The sequence below is a fragment of the Choloepus didactylus genome, chromosome 2, assembly GCF_015220235.1.
Source record: "Choloepus didactylus isolate mChoDid1 chromosome 2, mChoDid1.pri, whole genome shotgun sequence".
In the NCBI taxonomy this organism is placed as follows: Eukaryota; Metazoa; Chordata; class Mammalia; order Pilosa; family Megalonychidae; genus Choloepus; species Choloepus didactylus.
The window spans coordinates 129,619,647-129,640,531 of NC_051308.1; the positions used below are offsets into that span (position 1 = coordinate 129,619,647).

Sequence of the window (20,885 nt, forward strand, 5' to 3'; positions counted from 1 at the left end):
GAGGCTGAAATTTACTACACATTTAAAAAGTTTTTGTAGCCACATCCGGTCATGACAGAGTAACTGGTACCTGACTGAGTCTCATGACATAAACTAGAAAACTAGATAAAATATATGAAACAATTGTTTTTGGACATTATGTAACATGCAGTACAGGACTGTGATCCCTGAGTGAGAAAAATAGCAAATGAGGTGATCCCTACTGTTACTCTGAATTTCTACAAGGAGACACTTTCCAGACGACAGAACAGGGAGGGGAAACTAAGAAGAGCACAGCAGTTTCTTGAGGAAACCAAGGAGACAAAGATTGGTGTTTGTTGAAGAGGATAAGTTGCACAATATAGTACCTCTGATAAGAGAGCAATGCAGAAAAAGAGCTTCAGAGATCTGCATAGGGTTCCCTTAGATCTTTGACTGAGTACTAATCGGTGCATATGTAGGGTAAGAATGGGCAAAGAGCAATTATCAAGGAGAAAAAATCACCACAAGGAAGCTAAAGACTTAAAAACCCCTAGAGCATGCACAGGGCTGGAAGACATTTGATTTAAGATCAGCTAGAGTAGAAAGTCCTTGCTGCACAGCTGGGAGATCAACTTCAGTAGACTATGCTGGCTCTAGAGTAAATACTACTATAGATCTGCACTAACAAAGTTAAACACATGCTTCAAAATGCTCAAATTGACCTGCAATTCACTGCCTGCTAGGAAAAGGAAGACAATAAAATCTAAACTTTCAGTAACATAGCATTCATAATGTTCAGCATCCAGTAAAAAATTATTAGATATGCAAAGACAGGAAAATGTAATCCATAACCAGAAGAAAATATGTGTCAATAGAAACAGACCCAGAAATTACAGAGATTAACATAGAAGGGCTTTAAAGCAACTATTATGAATAAGTTTAAGGATTTAAAGGAAATCATGAATATAATGAAACAAGAAATAGAAACCATAAAATGAACTTCAAGAGCTGAAAAAACACATATTCAAAAAGAAAAATTCATTTGATAGGCTTAACAGCAGATTATATCCTGCAGAAGAAAACACCAGTGAACTTGAAGCCAAAGTAATAGAAACTATCTAAACCAAAAAAATAGAGAGAAAAAAATGTCCAAAAAATAAACAGAGCTTAAATGACATATGGGACAATATCAGGAAGTCCAGTACTCTTGTGTAATTAGAGTCCAAAAAAGCTTGTGGAACAAAACTAAAAGCATATCAGTTCATTTAACCCTCACAACTCTTTAAGGCTGGTGCTATTATTATCTTTCATTAACAGAAGAAAAACTTGAGACTCAGAAATGTCAAATAATTGTCCAAGGTTATAGTACAAATAATAAATGGTAAGGCCAAGAATTTAGTACACTGCAAAGCCACTGCTCTTTCCATCACATCAAGCTGCACCCAATATACAAAGTGATGGTCAGCAAGGAAACAGAGCTGCCACATACAACTGCAGGGCCCTGTTCAAGAACACTGATTACAATGACATGCTATCACTTTAGGCGACTGCTGAGTACCCTTCAGATTGTAAACACATGCACAAATAGAAGCTTGGGTGTGCATAGCTTGTACAGTCGATTAAGGAGGTACTTATTTAAAACACTCTATAGAACACTGTGGCCCTGTGCTGTTATCTAGGGTTCTTGGTTGTGGAAAATGGAAAGCAGTTATGATTGACTTAAACAGAAAAAAAATTATTGGAAAGATATCACATACTTCAGAGGAAACAATAGAAGGGATAGAGAACCAGTCATGGACACCAGGCAGGCGCCTTTGGAGGCTATTTGGAAGCACAGCCACCACTGCCTCTGGCTGTCAATGCTGCAAGATGCTGGTCACCACCCCTGCTGGACTCTCTTTGCCAATGCCGCTAACACAAATACTCTGTAAACTACTCTGCATCTTTGAATCTCTTCTCCAAGATTCATTGACCTAGAAGAGAGGTCTGATTGGCTGAGCCCATGTTACATACCTGCACCATGATTGCAAGGGATGGAGAGAGGGAGGATCCCCTCACCTTGATTTCCTACAGTGATAGGTGGGGAACTGCGTCTTTCAGTGAGGAAATCCCATGAAATCAAAAGGAAGGATTTTGTGTGGCCAAGTCGATGGCAAATATCCATTACCAATTATTTGATCATTTATTCATTACATGAGTATTTATTGAGTGTTTACTAGTGCCAGAAACTGTGTGATAGCTCTGAGAAAACACTAGTGGAGAAAAGAATTAAAGATCCCTGGCTTCACGGAGCTTACATTGTACTGGGGGTTGGAGGAAAGACAATAAACAAGATAAACAACATATAAATCTGTATGTTGGATAGCAATAAGTGCTAAGGAGAATAGTTAAACAATAAAGGGAGATGTCAAGAATGAAGACAAATTAAAATTTTAGCCACAGTGGCCAGGGAAGTTTCCTTGAAAAGGTGATTTTTAAATAAAGATTTCAAGGAAGTAATAGAGCAAGCCATGCATTTACCTGGGGAAAGAAATTCCAGGCAGAGGGAATAGTATGCAAAAGTCCTATGAGGGGACTATGACTGCCTAGATCAGTAAGCAGCAAGGGAGCCAGTGCGGCTGAAGCAGAGAGGACAGATGGAGAGAAAGTAAGAGATATGTTCAGAGAAGCAACAGGGAGTCAAATCATGTGGGTGTCCTGAAGGTCATTTTAGAGGCTGTGGCTTCTACTCTGAGTGAATGGGAATTAGAGAACTGGTAGGTTTACAGAAAAATCATGTAGAAAATACTCATATCCCCTCCCATTATTAACACTTTGCATTACTGTTGTGCCTTTATTACAACTGATGAAAGAATATTATTATAATTGTACTTTTAACTATAGTCTGTGGTTTACATTAGGGTTCACTATGTTACACAGTCCTATAGATTTTTTTTTTCCAAAGTCTTTTTTTTTTAATTTAATAAATTTTATTTTGAAATAAATTCAATCTTATGGGAGCAGTTGCAAAAACAGTACAAACCCCATACATAGAACTCCATCATACCCTGACCCCCCTCCCCCGATACCCTGATCCACCACCTTTAACATCCTGTCACACCACCGTTTCTTTCTTTCCCTCCCTCTCTCCCTCCCACCCTCTCTTCCTATCTATCATCCATCATCTATTGCTCTGTCCTCTGAACATATGAGAGCAAGCTACACATATCTTTGAACAAACAGTATAATTCACATATACCTTTCCCATGGACAAGAACATTCTTTTATGCAATCTCATTAAGCGCAGCTAAGAAGTTTAAGAAATTCAACATTGATATAAAGCTTACATTCTATATTTCCTTTTTTTTTTTCTTGTGTCCCAACTGTGTCCCTTTGAGCCTCCTCTCCTCCATTGTCAGAGCCCATCCAGGATCATCCTTGGCATTTAATTGTTGTCTATTTAGACTGTCTTTTTTTTTTCCAGTTGTGGAAACATATATCTATCCTAAATCTTCCCATTCCACTCCCTCCCTAGCATTCCATTAGTGGGATTAATCACATTTAGAATGTTGCAATGCTATCACCTTCCCACTAACCATTTCTAGAAGTCTTCCTTCACCCCAAACAGAAACCCTACTCTCATTTCTTAACTTCCCATTGCCCCTTCCCCCACTTCTCGGAACCCCTACTCTACTTTTCATCTCTATGGTCATATTCTCTGATACTTTCTTTGTGTTTGCCGTGGGGCTTAAATTTAACATCTTAAATCTATAACAATCTTGTTTTTCTTTGATACCAACTTAATTTCAATATTTCACATAAACTATGTTCCTATACTCCATCATTCCCCCACCTTTATGTATTTCTTGTCAAAAATTACATATTTTACATTGAGTGCAGTTTATGTATTTTAGATGCTATAGGAAGTAAATAGTGGAGTTACAAATCAAAAATACAGTAGTATTGGTATCTATATTTACCATGTGATCTTTACTGGAAATCTTTATTTCTTCATGTAGTTTCAGTCAATTGTTTAGTGTCCCTTCCTTTCAGCCTGCTCAACTCCCTTTAGCATTTCTTATAGTACTGATCTACTGGTGATGAAGTCCCTTAGCTTTTGATTATCCAGGAATGTTTTTATCTCCCCCTCATTTTTATCCTCCAGGTGTTTGTGAATTCTCCAAGTCTCTGATGGTTATTGACTTCTATTTGTATTCCATTGTGGTCAGAGAATGTGCTTTGAACAAATTCATTTTTTTTAATTTATTAAGGCTTTTATGTCCCAGCATATGGTCCATTCTGAAGAAAGATTCGTGATCACTAGAGAAGCATGTGTGTCCCGGTGACCTGGGATGTAATATTCTACACATGTCTGTTAAAATTTTCTATATCTCTCTCTCCTTTCTTTGTTTCTCTGTCAGTAGGGCTCTCTTTAGTATCTGAAGAAGGGCAGGTCTTTTATTAGCAAAATCTCTCAGCATTTGTTTATGAAAAATTTAAGCTCTCTCTCAGATTTGAAGGAGAGTTTTGCTTGATAAAGTATTCTTGGTCGGAAATTTTTCTCTCTCAGAATTTTAAATATGTCATGCCACTGCCTTCTCGCCTCCATGGTGGCCACTGAGTAGTCACTACTTAGTCTTACGTTGTTTCCTTTGTATGTGGTGAATTGCTTTTCTCTTGCTGCTTTCAGAACTTGCCCCTTCTCTTCAGTATTTGACAGTCTGATCAGAATATTTCTTGGAGTGGGTTTATTTGGATTTATTCTATTTGGAGTTTGCTGGGCATTAATGCTTTGTGTATTTATATTGTGTAGAAGGTTTGGGAAGTTTTCCCCAACAATTTCTTTGAATACTCTTTCTAGACCTTTACCTTTCTCTTCCCCTTCTGGGACACCAATGAGTCTTAAATTTGGACTCTTTTTTTTATCTATCATATCCCTAAGATCCATTTCGATTTTTTCGATTTTTTCCCCCATTCTTTCTTTTGTTCTTTCATTTTCTGTTCTTTGGTCCTCTAGGACACTGAGTTGTTGTTCAACTTCCTCTAATCTTCTATTATAAGTATCCAGAGTCTTTTTAATTTGACCTACAGTTCCTTTAATTTCCATAAGATCTATTTTTTATTTACTCTTGCAATTTCTTCTTTTGCTCTTCTAGGGTCTTCTCTATGTCCTTTATATCCTGTGCCATGCTCTCATTGCCTGTCTGTAGTTCTTTGATTAATTGCGCCAAGTACTGTGTGTCTTCTGATCTTTTGATTTGGGTGTTTGGGTTTGAGTTCTCCATATCATCTGGTTTTATCATATGCTTTAAGACTTTCTGTTGTTTTTGGCCTCTTGGCATTTGCTTTACCTGTTCTCTAATATGTCAGAACTGCAGCTTGGTGGCGTACACTTTCTCTATCTAACCAACAGGTGGTGTCCGTGAGTCACTTATTCCCCTCAAGTCAGTTCTCCCCAACTTTGTCTTTGTGGTGTGTGGGAATCTGACTCTTGTGGGGTCCAATTGGTGCACTTAATTTGGGTTTGCTGTCGGTGCTGTCCGCCCTGAATGAGGGGCATGTGTCTGAGCAGTTAGGGAGGAAGGGCAGCTTTAATAATCAAACCCTCCAGGTGTTCCCAGAGATTTAAGTCTGTTCTCTGCTGCTGACCCAAAAGTCCTTGGTATTGGTGTGGGTTCCCTGGGATTTCCGAGTGGTTCCCCCTTCCCTGCTGTGGTCTTCCGGGACCTCTGCTGAGGGAGGGCTGCACCATGTCACACATGTGCATTGGCCTCCAGGGAAGCCCTGGGACACCGGGCCATGCAGGGGCATTCCCAGCCCACTTCAAAGATGGTTGAATGGGGTGCGTTAACTTCCCCCTTTCCACACAGCACCGCCCTCCCAGCTCTGGGACAATCAGCCATGGGTGTATTACAGGCCACTGTCCACGGCCGACACTGTGGCTTGTGCGTGGTGCTGCGGGAAAGACTCCCCATCACACTGGGCTTCCTGGCGTGATTCTGGGCTGCGGGCCCAGCCTGGGGCAGGAGTGTCCCCCGCCTGCCAGGGAGATGGCTGCAAGTCATGAGGTCCTTTCTCCCTTTGGCTCCCCTTTGCTCCCCTGGGCCTGAGACAGTCAGCAGCAGGTGTGGGAAGGGGTATACTCCACACCAGACACTGAGGTGTTAGCCCAGCCCACTCCTGCCGTGCTTCACTGCGTGGCTCTCCCCGTCATATCTGCAGCTGCTCCCAGGCTTTTTTTTTTTAAAGAACTAGTCTGTCTCCAAATGCAAACCCACCGTACCCACACCACAGCGTGGCTGAGGGACTTTCAGCCAACTCACTCACTCGTTTCAGAATGCAGACTCCTGGTTTCACCAAATGCATGGTCCCTGTAGATTTAGCAGACGTTGTCTGGCTGGTGCTACTCTGGAACTGGTGTTCTGGATCACTTTCTAGTTTTTATCTAGTATTTTTCACAGAGGTGTTTTTTTGCCCTGTCTCACCTAGCCACCATCTTAGGTTCTCCCCTGGACGAGGTTTATTGATGCACCAAATTTTGGAATCAAGGATGATGTTATGGTCTATGGCTTAAGCCATTAACTGTTTCTTTAGGACAAGAGGAAGACATCAGTTGGGACTACATTGAGGTATATATAATCAGAAAGCCTAATGACAATGACTTAGATAGAGGTTTATTTGACTCACAGAATTGTCTCACTGAGCCTAATCAGTTGTTCAAGTTTGTCATCAGTATCCCAGTTTCTTGCTATCTCTCTGTCAAACCATACTTTAACAGATTGTTACTTTGTCCTTTTTCTTGTGCCTCATGATTTCAATATGGCTGCTGTACTTCCAGGCATCATGCCACCATTCCAGGAAAAAAGAAATGATAAAGGCCTCAACTCAATGCCAGTTGAGTTTGTCTCTTTTAACGGAGAAAGAAAAAGCTTTTCTGAAAGCCACATCCAGCAAACTTCCTCTCATATCTCAATGGGTAATACTGGATCACATGACCAACTTTAGGAGAATGAGATTACTACATCTGGTTTAAATGAATTGCAATGCATCCCTTGTGGTCGGGGTAGAGGGCCTTACCTCCCTGACGTCAAAGGTTTTCTACTGGCACCTGAATAAATTGGAGTTCTGATAGCAGGGAAGAAGGGGCATGGTGGTGGGAAGGATATTGGGTTGGTAATGGGCAATTTTTACCATTGACTTCTTTTTGCAGACTTGTTAGAAGATGCCCTCACCCCACAAATATACCCAGTGCCTAGTGCTTGGCAGGTATTTATAATAAATGTGTTTTGCTACAATATTGGCACAATGGCACCAGGATTATATAAGACTATAAGTAAGCTGATTGAAAGAAAGTTATAGGAAGGATACTGGGGGCAGGGCATGGCTTCAAGACATAAAAATGGCCTCTTGGAAAAGAACTTTTTTTGGTTAGCAAAACACTTGAATGGATGGTCATTTAGTTCTGAAAAGTTAGCTCCTAGGATTCCTACTATAAAAAATTTAAAAATAGAACAAGTAATATTTCAAAACATGAAAGTCTTCCTTTATCTCTCTTCCACAGGTAACCACCCTTTTATGTGTCCAATGTAATTTTTAAATCAGTCTAGACAAACTAAATGCAAAAACTGAAACAAAGAAAACTAAATTGTTCTGCAAAATAAAGTAAGAATTTTGCATTTCAGCTGACAGTGCAAGAGGAGGGGTAAAGGAATTCTGGGAGCTAGAAAGGAAAGGAAAAAAATTAAATGAATGTGAGAGAAAGTTATCTGATCCTCGCAGCCAGTGGGCATTACATCCTCTCCCCAGTTTAAAACAAAGTTACACTGCTTTCAAATGGCAGAGCCAGTTTTTAAACATGGGAATTCCCAACTCAAAGCCTGGTGCTCCGTCTGACTGCAGCCTCTTCCCCAGAGACAGCATGAAGAAGTTTGGGTTTGACCTGGTAGGTGGTTGGTTGGTCATTTACAAACCCAGGTCCCATCTCTGTCTATGGAAAGTCTTTGAGGTGAGGGCTCTCCTCAGTCATGATCTGAGGAGTCAGGGCTCTGGCAGGAAGCCCCACAACGACCTTAGAGCACAGACAGTTTCCTCTGGTTAGTGCTGTGGGTGACGGTTCCACCTCGTTCCCCAGAACAAGATGGGTAAACAACCCCAACCCCACCTCCCTGCCTGGCCTCTGCAACCAGGCCTCTGTTGCTAGGGCAACTGATACTTTCAATTTCCTGACGAGAAGGGGACTGTTATCTGGGCCTTAGAGAATAAGGACCAATTTGCATTTGGTTTCCTTTGTAGATTACCAAAAAAAAAAAAAAAAAAAAAAAAAAGAAACAAAGAAACAAAGCAAAACAAAGCAGTTTTAATTGCATCATTCACCCTGGGAAAGTGATGCTCAAGGTTTCTCATACATTTACAACTTGATTGCTGATCAGACCTCAGGTTCCATCAGGTTCTGTTTACTACTCTATTCTTCCTCTCAGCTGCAAGGACTCCAGTGAGCTCTATTACATATACCCATTGGCATATATAGAAATAATATTAACTCAAATATTCAAAATTATTCAAAGCATTTTCATATCTAAATCTCCCTTGATCTCACAAGAACCCTGCAAATTATATTAGGTATGCAAACTCCTCAGAAGGCTGAGATGGTATCTTCCTGGATCCAGATTCAGGTTTGGGTAGTTCAATCTCCAGCACTCAGCAGCCTGCCTGATACCCAGGAGACACTCGGTAAATGACAGCTGCATGATGATTTGTTAGCATAAGGCATAAAGGCAGACATTGACGTGCGGAAATGATGAGGTGGGCTGCAGCCCTTTTGGGCACTTAGAAAAGTCAAAGGTTTGTTTGTGTTTTTGTTTTAAATAAAAACACAACCCCACATCATTTATTGTTATCTGGTAATAAGGTTAAGAGCAATCAAAACAATATTGACAAATGTTTTAGAATTTTACTCCAACAAAGGACAACAACAAAAAAATTTTATTGCTTCTCAACAACTTCTTACTTCATTGCTCATTTCTGGCTGGAGACGTTTTGTAACAGAGTAATATTAAACTTCTTTTAGCATGATCCAACCCACTGTTTACTTGCATTTGTTTTAGAGTGAATGTCTTCTGCATCACCTAACACAAGTTTCAGATACTAATTGTTCTGGTTTGCTAATACTGCTGTTACGTAAATTACCAGAAATGGATTGGCTTTTATATAGGGGGTTTATTTGATTACAAAGTTACAGTCTGAAGGTCACGAAAATGTCCAAATGAAGGCCTGAAGGAAGGCCAATGGCATCTGGAAAACCTCTGTTAGCTGGGAAGACATGTGACTGGCGTCTGCTGATCCCAGGTTGTGTTCCAGCTCCACTCTCAGCTCCCGTGCATTCTTTGAAGTCTCTCTCTTGGCTGCAACACCTCCTTCTGTCTATGAACAATTTTATAGGACTCCAGTGATTCAATTAAGACCCACCCTGAATGGATGGAGTAACACCTCCATGGAAATTATCCAATCAAAGTTCTTGCCCACAGTTGATTGAGTCACATCTCCATGGAAACAATCAAAGGATTCCAACCTATTCAACACTAATGTGTCTGTCCCCACAAGACTGCACTAAAGAACATGGTGCTTTGAAGGACATAATACATCTAAACCAGTACATTCCTCAAAACCAACACAGCCCTCTGTCCACACATTCGTTTGCTCATATTCACTTGCTTGGTCTGATAAGAGCATCTACCTGAGGCCCAGGCTGCCCCTTATCCCCAAGTTGGCATGTAATTCCAAGAGTGCAAGCCACCTAAGGAACTGAGTTTGAGTGGTTCTACTGTGCAGAATTCATTTGCAGACCAGGTATTAATTTAGAACACATAACAAATCGACATTTAGGTACCGTGGGCACCCATGAACATACACACACCATCTCCTTAAATAAGTGCATCCATCTCTTAAAATAAGACATGAGACAAAACATGGAACAATATTCTCTGTAGGAGCCAAAAGAGGAGGAAAAGAGCAGCCCCTGAAAGCCACATGGGCAGCCCTTATTGTAAAGATGATGCTTACCATGCCTGGCCTCTCCACCCAACCACCCGTCTCTCTTCCCTTCATGCTCACTGTGACCTCCCCCTTTCTTCATGTCCTTCTCATTCAAAGGCTTTCGTCATTTCCTTGGCTTCCCCTGCACTGTGTGGCCACTTAGCAGACAGCCTTTCTGGCAAAGTTGGTTAGCAAAGCTCCTTCCTGGGTTGGGCAGGGGTGAGGGGAGAGGAGGGAATTGTGGAGAAATGGGTGCTACATCTTCTTGGGCTTTGTTTTCAGGGTGAATGTGGACAGCTGGGGGTGGGAAGCATAAATCAGCCAATCCACAAGTATTTACTGATCTCTTGTGTATCTGGAATGATGCTAGGAGCACACTGCCCTTGGTTGTCTCTGCCCATTAAGTGAAAAAAGGCAGGAAAAAATAAATAAAGAGGACAGTTATCCCTCGGGCTGAAGGCAGGTGCTTGGATGGAGCCACTCCTGGGTTCTGGTCCTGACAGCCACTACCTAAGCCATGTTATGATGAGACTTCACTCCCCAGCTGTGTTTCCTCATCAATTGGCAGGCTCTAAGTTCTCAGGCTGGTGATTTTTCTGTTGCTGGGACTGTGGGTGGTGGTTTGGAGCTACGTACCCAAGAAAAACATGTTATTAAACTTAATCCATTCCTGTGGGTATGAATCCACTGTAAACAGGACCTCTCAATGAGGTTACTTCAATTAAGGTGTTTCCCAGCTGGATAAAGATGATTCATAATCCTATTCCTGAAGGACTATAGGGAAGGTCATAGAGAAAGAGAGAAAGTCACAGGGAAACAGCCAGAAGCTGGAAGTCAACAGAATAGAGAAGCTAGGAGAGGCTGCCGTGTACATTGCCAAGTGACAGAAAACCCAAGGGTCAAGGGTCACCGGCAGCCAGTCCCAGAATGCCACAGTCTTCTGGGAGAAAGCATCACCTTGAAGACACTATTTTTTTTTATGTTAAAATCATTTTATTTTTGCTCAGATTGGTGTAAATATTACCAAATAGCTTTGTATCCATTCATTTAATTTAACAATTACATAAATCATGAAGAATCTCCAAAACCCATCATAAATGCCAATGTTATATGTTTTATTTTTAATCAAAGTAATTTTTTAAACCTCAGAATATCCATAATTGACAGAAAAAAGATATTAGGCATGAAGTGAGAATATAAAATCCATGGTCTGCAGAAAGGCAAAAACAGCGCTTTAGTCCACAAAGATGACTGCACACAAGTGAAATGCCATTCCAAACATCTCCTCCTTTTTGTCTTTGAAAAACATACAATTCAAGTGTTTTTAATTTTCACTTGTAAACATAGACAAGTCAAAATGGACCGTGAAGTAATCTAAATACTACACCAGATAATTTAAAAACACTATGTAAACACCTTATTAAAGACATATAGAAATCAGTGTTCACTTTAGTCTCTAGTATAGTTAGAGTTGTTAATACCAAAAAGCAAAACACACTAGTTAAAGCCAGCTTGGTGGTGGGTGCCAGGGGTTGATAGATATAAGTAATTCAAGAGGTAGTCAACACCATCATTTTCAAGCTGGTAACTCTGACAAGTGTTAAGCCACAGATGTATTAAATATCATCATACTTTCTCGTAGCATAGCATTTTACCATCACTTGCAGCTTCATTCCAAATGTAAAATTTAAACACATATCAGAGGTCAACCACTCACAGTAATCTAACAACTATGATGCAGGTCACACAACCACCACATCTTAAAGAGGCTGGCATTTATTTAAGACAGAATTTGATGCTTTAAAAACCTTGGTCTTCTCTAAAATAAATCTCATTAAGACATCTAGAAATGAAAGTCAGTGCAGCTGCACTTGTACATACTTCCCAAATTTTATAACCAAAGGGGGAAATACACATATATGTTTTATGATAAACATTTCTTTGAGAAAACAGATAAATTAATTTAAATTAACTTTAAGACTTGATGAGATTTCCCATGTCCATCTTACAGTGAATGTTTCAAAGTCTATTAACACTAATGGATTTCTATTCACAAACTAAATACAACTAACAGTAACTGGTGCAAAATTAAAACTGAGCCAGAATATGAAAGAAAAAAAAAAAAAAAAAAACCCCACTGGCAATGGAAATATCCTAGATTTGGAGGTGGATCAATGCTAGTAATATATGACGTTTCTTGATCATTTTCCCTACATTGCACACTAAACATCCAAGTTATAAGCAGGCAAAAATCTTACTAAATCTTTCCATTGTAAAAAGACATCCGAAGTCTTCTAGTGAAGACTAGAAATGCAAAAGTATAAAAATGCTTCCACTTTTATCTGCCATGTAGCAAATGAATAGCTCTCAGGGCTAAGATACTGGCAGTTCATCTTTCTGAGTAATCTTCTTTGTGTTAGAAGGCAACCAACCCAAAGTACTCCATTTGACATGGTGGTGAGGTCAAGGGACAACTATTTCACAGACCCTTTAGTAACCTCTGCAAATTAATGCTTGACCCAGACCCTTCACCTTAGCAGATAGGAATGGCATTGCACCTTCACTCCTTGGCAAGCCAGTGCTAGTTAGTGACCTGCCTGGGGCAATAATGCTGCCATATGCTTGGCTTCAAGGCAGCACAGACGAGCAGTTAAATGAGTGAGACTGGCATCTTTTATACTGTTTGCCCAGCAGGAAGACACACCAATCTCTCCCCTTCTGCTAACCCCTTCTGCTCCCCCATATCTGGGCAAAGCAGCTATTTCCAATATTGTTTCTGTGCTCTGTTTTGCTTAAGTTGAAGAGTGCCCATAATTCTTCAAACTAAGTACATGATAACTTTAAGGAAAAGCTTGGAGACTTCACTAACTAAAATGAGACGCTTCATTATTCACAAGTGTTTGTCAGAAACATGCAGCTGTGAATTGCTATCTATAGATAATAAGGTTCTGTACCGGAGAATTATCAGCCACCTGAAAGGCTGGAGGAGCATAAAGGTGTGCTATGCATCAACTATGAGGTAGCCTTTTGCTGTAAACAGAATAAAATTTCACCCATGTAAATGAACACTATGTTCACATCAGTGATATTCACATATGCAAGTTCAGGAATTCTGCCTTAGAGTTCTTTTCACATGAAATAAAAAAAAGGGTATTTGATATCTATTCAGGAATTTTGATCTATGTCAAACTCAGAGGCAGTTACTAGTATCAGTACATAATACCCATATAAAGGTCTACATTATTTGGGTTGTTTTGAGAAAGCAGGACTGTAGACTATTCTGTAAAGAAACAACATTATATGGTATTTTCCCTGAGCAAAGTTCTTTGTCCTGCACATGTTAAATAATAGTGATAATATTCTCATATAACAGATAAACCCTAACTTTTGACCATAAGATAGGTTTGGTATGTGCTCTTAGTAGTTCAGTCTGATATGAAGTTTAAAATGATTTCAAATTGCACCCATAAGATCTATAGTTCTTAAAGTGTTTTTTTTTTTGTTTGTTTGTTTTTTGTTTTTTTTCTTTTTACAGTGATCTCAGCTCTGAACTTTTTATATGTAAACAGGGAATGTCCAATTCTTAAGTCCATAAGGTCGAGAAACTTTGGTTTGAATTTTCAAAGTGAGTTATTATGTTTTACATTTTTACTGTTAGCCTGCTTTGCCACTTTGATTTGTCTACATAATTTAAATAAGCTTACAATCCTCACGTAAGGCAAGGAACTATTTCTCTACAGCTATATCACATTCAATATTGTCAAAGGTAAGCTTTGCATTACAGAAAACTGATATTTCAGCATATACCATGGGGATACTCACAAACACTGTCATAGACTGGCGTCCCAGCCAGAGGCATTTTCTCCTTATGTGTAACTTGCTGAAGCAGCAGCAACTATACAAGCTTCCCATGGTAAGACAAGTACAGGAGGGAGCACACTGCTCAGAAGAATATGTCTCACTTGAGTCATGTGATTTTCCTTTTCTGATTATCTGAGCTTATACCTAGAGGCTCATACAAACTACATTTATTGCCAACGTTAAGCATAATTAATTGATACCTTCATGGAGATGTTTCATAAATTGGCCCCTAACATCTAGAACCAGGATGACACTAAAATAATTTTTTTTTCCTTTCTGAAACCTAAAGGAACCAATACTGTGACTGGTCTTGAGCCAGTTTATTGAAATAACTGAGGGCTGATGTGAGATTATCCATCTTCAGCAAAGAATATTCATCCTGAATCCACCATACAGGTTACTTTAACATAGGTAATGAAGGTAACTTCTGGAGGATCAATTTTATTATATAAAATATTTCCAGCTGTCTGGTAGAAGAGGCTTTGATACCTCTGCCCCAGACTTCATTACTCCAGTTGTCCACCACCAAGAACTGCACTTTTTAATGTCATTCACAGGTTATATGTATCACGTAATTCTGGGCATCCACTTGATTTTCATTCTAAACTCCTTATTTTATTCCTTTCTGTACTATTTTTGTTTGTTTTAAAAAGAAGTTAGATAAATCTTCAGGAGAATAAAAACAGCCATCAAAAAAATATACCAGACAAATGGAGTTTTCCTCCAAGGTCTTCAGTAGTAAACAAGGAGGGTCCTTGTGGTATGCAATGGTTAAAAAGATTGACTTGTCCCAGGAAGCTGCTGTTGCCACTTAAAAACCTCACAACATGTAGAAGACAACAATGAATCGGTATAAAACAATCAAGTCACTTCATTTATACATTACCCTCCCCACTCTGGCAGCTAATTTACAATCAAAACATATTAATTTAAAACACTGAGATATCAGCACAGAAATTACACATTCATTGTCTTTTCTGGATTTATGTGTTACAGAATCAAAAGCTTATGGCAGTCAGAGGCATTTGAAATTAAGGTACTGCCTTCAAACAGGAATAAAAAAGCCACGCTACAGATTTAAAAAAAAAAAAAAAGGCAATCCCACCCAAACTTGGGAAAATTGGATGTCTTAAAAACCTTTGGTACCATATGATTGGCAGCTCTGAGATCTGAAGTAGCCTTTGGTTCCCACAAAAGTTAACAGTCATGTTCTTATGTTTATGTAATAAAAAAGAAGTGGTTATTTCAAGAAAATTTTCAGGGGTTATTTTTTAAACCACTCAAAATTCTTCACTTGCATATTCATTTCTTGGGGATGTCCAATTATTTAAGGGATGGTGTGTGCTTATTTCCATATATACACATATATAAAGACAAACCTTTATATATATGTCTACATTCCTAAATATAAAATCCTCACACACACACACACAAACTCAGGCTCTCTCCCTCTCATACATACACATATAGATACACACAGTGTCTCATTCTCTGAGTAACATAAAACACGGCACCCTGCTCAAATTAATTTGCTTAGAGTGATTTGTCTGTTTAAAAATATTCACAGTTCCTCAACAATAGTTAAAATTCCAGGTCAGCTGCTGTTTGCAAAATACTGTTCCCCTGTATTTGCATGAGGTAGACTTCCCAACTGGGTAAAGAAAACGATACATTAAGAAGTGTTAAGTCTTCTTCATTTTTTGAACCGAAGGCCCCTTTATGCTTTGTTCCTCTGGTGCTGCAGATGACTTCGTGGAGGAATTTTCTTGAAGTGACCTGCCCAGCTGTTCTGCTATCTCTGACTGTGCCTCCTAAGAAAATGGTGGTTGTCGGAAATAAAGCGGTACCTGTAAGAGAATAAACGCTCTCTCGGTTCTGGAGGAGAAAAGAATTTATTTACGATTTTGCAAGATACGGCGTCCAGCCAAACACATGGAAGGAAGGCTGGCGCGCCAGAGGAAGAGAATGGCAATCTTTAAATCTCCTACTCCTAATTCGCAAGTCCCTCCCCTGTTTCCCCATTGACTGGGTACTACAGAGGTTACAGCCTATCCGAGAACACTAACTAATTCATCTTTGAGATTTTAATTTGTACAGCCAATCCTAGAGAGCCAACTAGCTCATTATTGAGATTTTGAACTGATCAGCCTATCCCCCCCAAATTTTTATTTTTTTTGCTGTGAGTTCCTGCCTCTGATATTACCTCGTATCTCTTTACATTCCAGTAACTATGGTTACTTTTCTATATAAGGAGCAGGCAGATTCTCTCTTCTCTTTGTCTGGGGCTTGTTTAAACTGGTTTTGCCTCCATTTCCCTTATTCCATGCTGTCTCTATGTGAAAACGAAACTTATTCCTTTCTTACAGTGGTGATGTAGAGCCATGGCCTCCCCCGACTTCTCTAGGCAGAGTTGAAGTACATACATGGCCGTGATTCTGCTTGCTGTCTTCCCTGAGAGCTGGCGGGCGGCTGTGCAATAGTTTTATGCGGGCAGTTCACCACCATGTGCGTGATGCTCTGACAGTAATGGCACTTCTTTGGCTGAGGAGGTAGACTGCATTCTTTAGCATGATGATCAAGGCCACCACAGTTATAGCACCTATTTCCCTTTGGTTTTCTTTTTTGCAGTGTCTTCCCTTTGGGTCTTCTTTCGCTTCCTAAGCAGGGGCTCCCACCGGGTCCTGTTACCCGTATTGATTTAAGGCCTTTGGAAGATTTCTTAAACGTGAATTCCACTGGTTCTCCTTCTTTTAGGCTTCTAAATCCTTCCATAAACAATTTGCTTTGGTGTACAAATACATCGACTGGAATATCCAAGGGACTTCCCTCTCGGTTTATCATGGAGAGGAATCCGAATCCCATTCGCACGTTGAACCACTTACAGTGGCCAGTTCCATGCAAAACCTGGGATTCCTCCTCTGCCGGCTCTGGCCGCTTCCCGGGCTCTTCACCACCATCTTTGCTCGCCCCGCCTTCGGCCATGTTGCCCCACAGGCCCTCTACTCCAAACCCATGAGATGAAAACTTTCCCCTTTTCCCTTGATGACACTTTGATTGTGAACTTCTCCTAGCTTCAAAACAGTGAGCCAATAAATTTTCATTGTGTAAGCCAATCCTTTGCATGGTATTGGCTTCAGCAGCCAAGACAACTAAACCACCACCATGCCAGCAGAACTTCTAGCCACCTGGCAGGGAAGGTATGGAGCATACCCATGTCCCCATTTCTGTCCCTCTGACTTGACATTCTAGAATTCCAGGTTCTTTCTGTCAGTGAATGGCCATGGTGTGTTGGTAAATGGGACCAACAAAATGCAGAAGTTCAAAGGGGATGCAGAATCCAAGCAGGCAATAAAGAGATGACATTGCAATTCAGATACGAAGACAAGAATTTTGATTAACATTAGTGAACTAAAATTCTTGTAGAAGACATCCTCATAAAAATGTTATAAAAGTTTACTCTTCAAAAATCAAAGAGTGATAGAGGATGTACTACAATTGCTAGAAAGGATGTGGATTGAAAAGTCTTATTACTATAAGAGGGGTTCAGTTTATTAATTTTTGGCTCATCTAGAATGAACTTGGAATTAATACTCAGGTTTTGTGTCCCTGTCCAGAGTCTCAGACCACACCCTGATTCTGAAACTTCAGTTACTATAGTCGTGGGACTTATATAGTTTTTAAAGTTTTCCTTAGTTGGATGATAAAAATGTGTTGCTCTAGGAAATTGTACAAACAGAGAGATAATAAAGAAATTAATAAGGATTAATACTTCCTATAAATTTTTTATTCAGGGAATGCTATTTTGGTTATGCTTTGTCTGGTTACCACATTTAGAAGTCTAATCTGTTTGATTTATAAGACTTGGAAAAATTTTGTCTGTTAGATTGATAAATTTTCCCTCTCAGTAGTCTGAAGTGTTGGAGAAAATCAGACGTTGGAAATTTCTACTTGTAGGTAGAAATGTCTATGGATCTTTGACAAACTGCATGATCTTGTGGCCCCTTCTTTCTCCCTTTATTGGTGGTCTGCTCATCCTTTTCTTCCCTGAGGCCCCCTCTTCCCAGCACTGAGGCAAGACTTAAATGTCTGCCTGATCTCCAGGGGTTCCTTTATATTTCTGACACCTACTATGTTGAGCCTCTGCTGCCTCACTTTGGGAAATTCCTCAGTATAGGACAAAGTGTAGAAGGCAAAATGGGTAGGACATTGGGAGCAGTGAGCAGACTGGCCTGGCTGTAGTCACATGAGATAATCTGTTTGAGGACATCATTGAAGGTTTGAGTAATGGACTGGCTTGCTAACGCACTGTTATGCAAAATACCAGAAACGGGTTGGCTTTTATAAAGGGGGTTTATTTGGTTACAAATTTACAGTATAAAGGCCATGAAAATGTCCAAACCAAGGCATAAACATGAGTATATCTTCACTAGAGAAAGGCTGTTAGCATCTGGAAAACCTCTGTTAGCATGGAAGGCATGTGGCTGGTGTCTGCTTGCTCTCAGGTGTTTCAAAATGGTGTTCACCAAAATGTCTCTGCATCAGCTTCTCGGGGCAAACTCTGGGCTAGTATCTCCAAAGTGTCAGCAAAAGTCTGCTTTCAACAGCCATCTCCAAAATGTCTCTCTCAGCTGCAGCACTGAGCTCCTTCTGTCTGAGCTCTTATAGGGCTCCAGTAAACTAATCAAGACCCACCCTGAATAGTCAGGGCCACACCTCCATGGAAATAATCTAATCAAAGGTATTACAAACAGTTTGGTAGGTCACAATCTCCATGGAAACAACCTAATCCAAAGATTCCAACCTAATCAACACTAATACATCTGCCCCCACAAGACTGTATTAAAGAACATGGCATTTTGGGGAACATAATACATACAAACCAGCACAGACTACTTCTTAGCTTCATGGAAAATTCCATAACAAGTGGACTCATCGGCATGACCCAGTAACTGGGAGATGAGTTTTCCATCTGTGTTGAATTAGACGTAAATACTCTAATACTAGAGTACAATGCTTTAGAGCAGGGCCTTAGTTTTGAATCCAGGCTTCATTGCTTATCTGCTGTGTGACCTTGGGCAAGGTTCTTAACATCTCTGAGACTGTTTCTTCAACTATAAAGCAGGGATAGTAATACTTAATTTAAAGGATTATTGATAATGCTGATCTTAAATAATGATCATAAAACACTTAGCATAGTACCTGATACATAGAAAGTGCTGAATAAATGATACCTATCTGTTCCTATTAAGTAGATGGCCAAGGAGACTCAGGAAACTCCAAGGGCAGTCACCTCCAAGTTAAAATAGAAGGACCTGATTTAGGTGGAAGGTCAAGAAAGTCTTCTCTTAGGACAGTCTTTTAAACAAGATATAAAGAATGAATAGAAGTTAGCAGAGTAAAGAGTGGGAGGAAGAGCGTTCCAAGCAGAGGAATCAGCATATGCAAAAGTCCTGGTTTTGAAAAGATCTTGGTACTCTGGAAGGATGGAAAGAAGATTGTTATAAGGAAGTCAAGAGGCACAAGGTAAAGCCAGAGAATAAACAAAGGACAGATCTCACAGGCACTTCATTCAAGGAAGGCTAGCCCAGTGGAAATATAGAGAACCAACCCTCCTCTAGAAGAAAGAGTTTTGAGAACTTTGGTTCCAAGGAGCTCTTTGTGATAACATAAAAGTTCATCTTTGTTTCCAATATTCAGATGTTCTTTTCTAATCCTGGATATCATCGCTTCTACCTGAGAGATGCATGGGCTATTGTTCAAATAGTTTCTCACAGAAGATCAGAAGCCAAGACTCCAAGATGACTTGGAGGACAGACAGGTTTAAGCTTCTGTTCATCTCAAGCTATGAAAAGGAATTGTATTAGATTATTGGTCATGCTATTCCATATTTATGGGCCCATTCTTTGGGTTTGTTGTTGTAGTCCTTGTGTCTTTGTACTAAAGGACAAGATCACATCTTGTGGATGGGGCAAGTTTCCCTCTGAATTTAATAAACATTGCAATTGTCGATCATTATGGAGTATATGACTACTAAGGCAGGAAATGAGGACACAGCAGATAGGTTTTAGATTGGGCTGAAGAGGAGCTGCTGCTTCTCTGAGCCTCATGGAGAGGACTCAAGGGAGTCCTCGCTGGAGTCAGGTCAGCTGACCCCTGCAACATGGGGGCAGATCAAAGCGTGGGCAGAAAAGTACCCAAGAGGGGACCCCTATGCAGACTCAAAGGACTTTGAGAACTTTAAGTTCTCTTTTTTTGTAATATCCTTCTTCCCACAGCCGTCAACAAAGTCTTAAATTTTATTCTCTGACTTCAGCTATCACTGAATGGAATTGAAGAGAGTCAACACCCAAGGTGGGCAAAATGGCAAAGGGGAAAGCAGTAGCAGCCTGTCTTGAGACAAATGGCGTAACTGCAGAAGAAGAAAGTCATAGCCTGGATCCCTATGACTGACGCTGATGGTAAGCAACTACCAGAATTGGTCTGGTACACATGTAAGAATATTTGAGGGTCTCTCAGAAATACCTGGAAACAGGAGCCTCATAGCAGACAGTGCTTTCCACAATTAGAAGAGATAGAGCTGAGTCTACAGTAATTTGAGCATTAAAGCAGATTATGAAGTTTGGACATTTAGATTATAAATATATTCTTTCTAATCCCCACAACTACCCTGCAGTGTGATGTTATTATGTCTGGAGAGAGACTCAGGTAAATGCCGAATCCAAGGCTGCACGGAAACTGAGAGGCAGCGGGCAGTTCAAGTCAAGGTTTGTCTGTCTCATGTGCCCAAGCTCATTCTGTTACCATGTTGCCTCCTGGAATGAAACTTATTCATCTGTTTTCTTTCAAGACCTTTTAAAAAAGGGGGTCCTTTTCATCCACTCCATAGCCAGACTCTGGGGGAATTACCCGAGGGATAGAATGGGAGATGGTACCTATCAGAAGAAAAGGGGGGAAACCCTTTTCTCTTAGCAGAAACTAAGGCCTCTTTGTAGTACCATTAAATTCCTACTTCCTCATCTACAAAACCGTGGTGTCAACATTTACACCCATTC

The 20,885-nt window shown here is 40.1% G+C and overlaps 1 protein-coding gene and 2 pseudogenes across 1 annotated transcript; all 3 read right to left on the minus strand.

Annotated features, from left to right (window-relative positions):
- Positions 1-1,983, minus strand: part of LOC119528152 — a 35,376-nt pseudogene extending 33,393 nt beyond the window's left edge.
- LOC119526891 overlaps positions 1-20,885 on the minus strand; it is a 75,677-nt pseudogene that overhangs the window by 46,409 nt on the left and 8,383 nt on the right.
- Positions 15,516-16,815, minus strand: LOC119526889 (protein lin-28 homolog B-like). The gene is given in 3 exon segments (XM_037826404.1): positions 15,516-15,660; positions 16,204-16,253; positions 16,255-16,815. Coding segments are annotated over 3 exon segments (756 nt in total).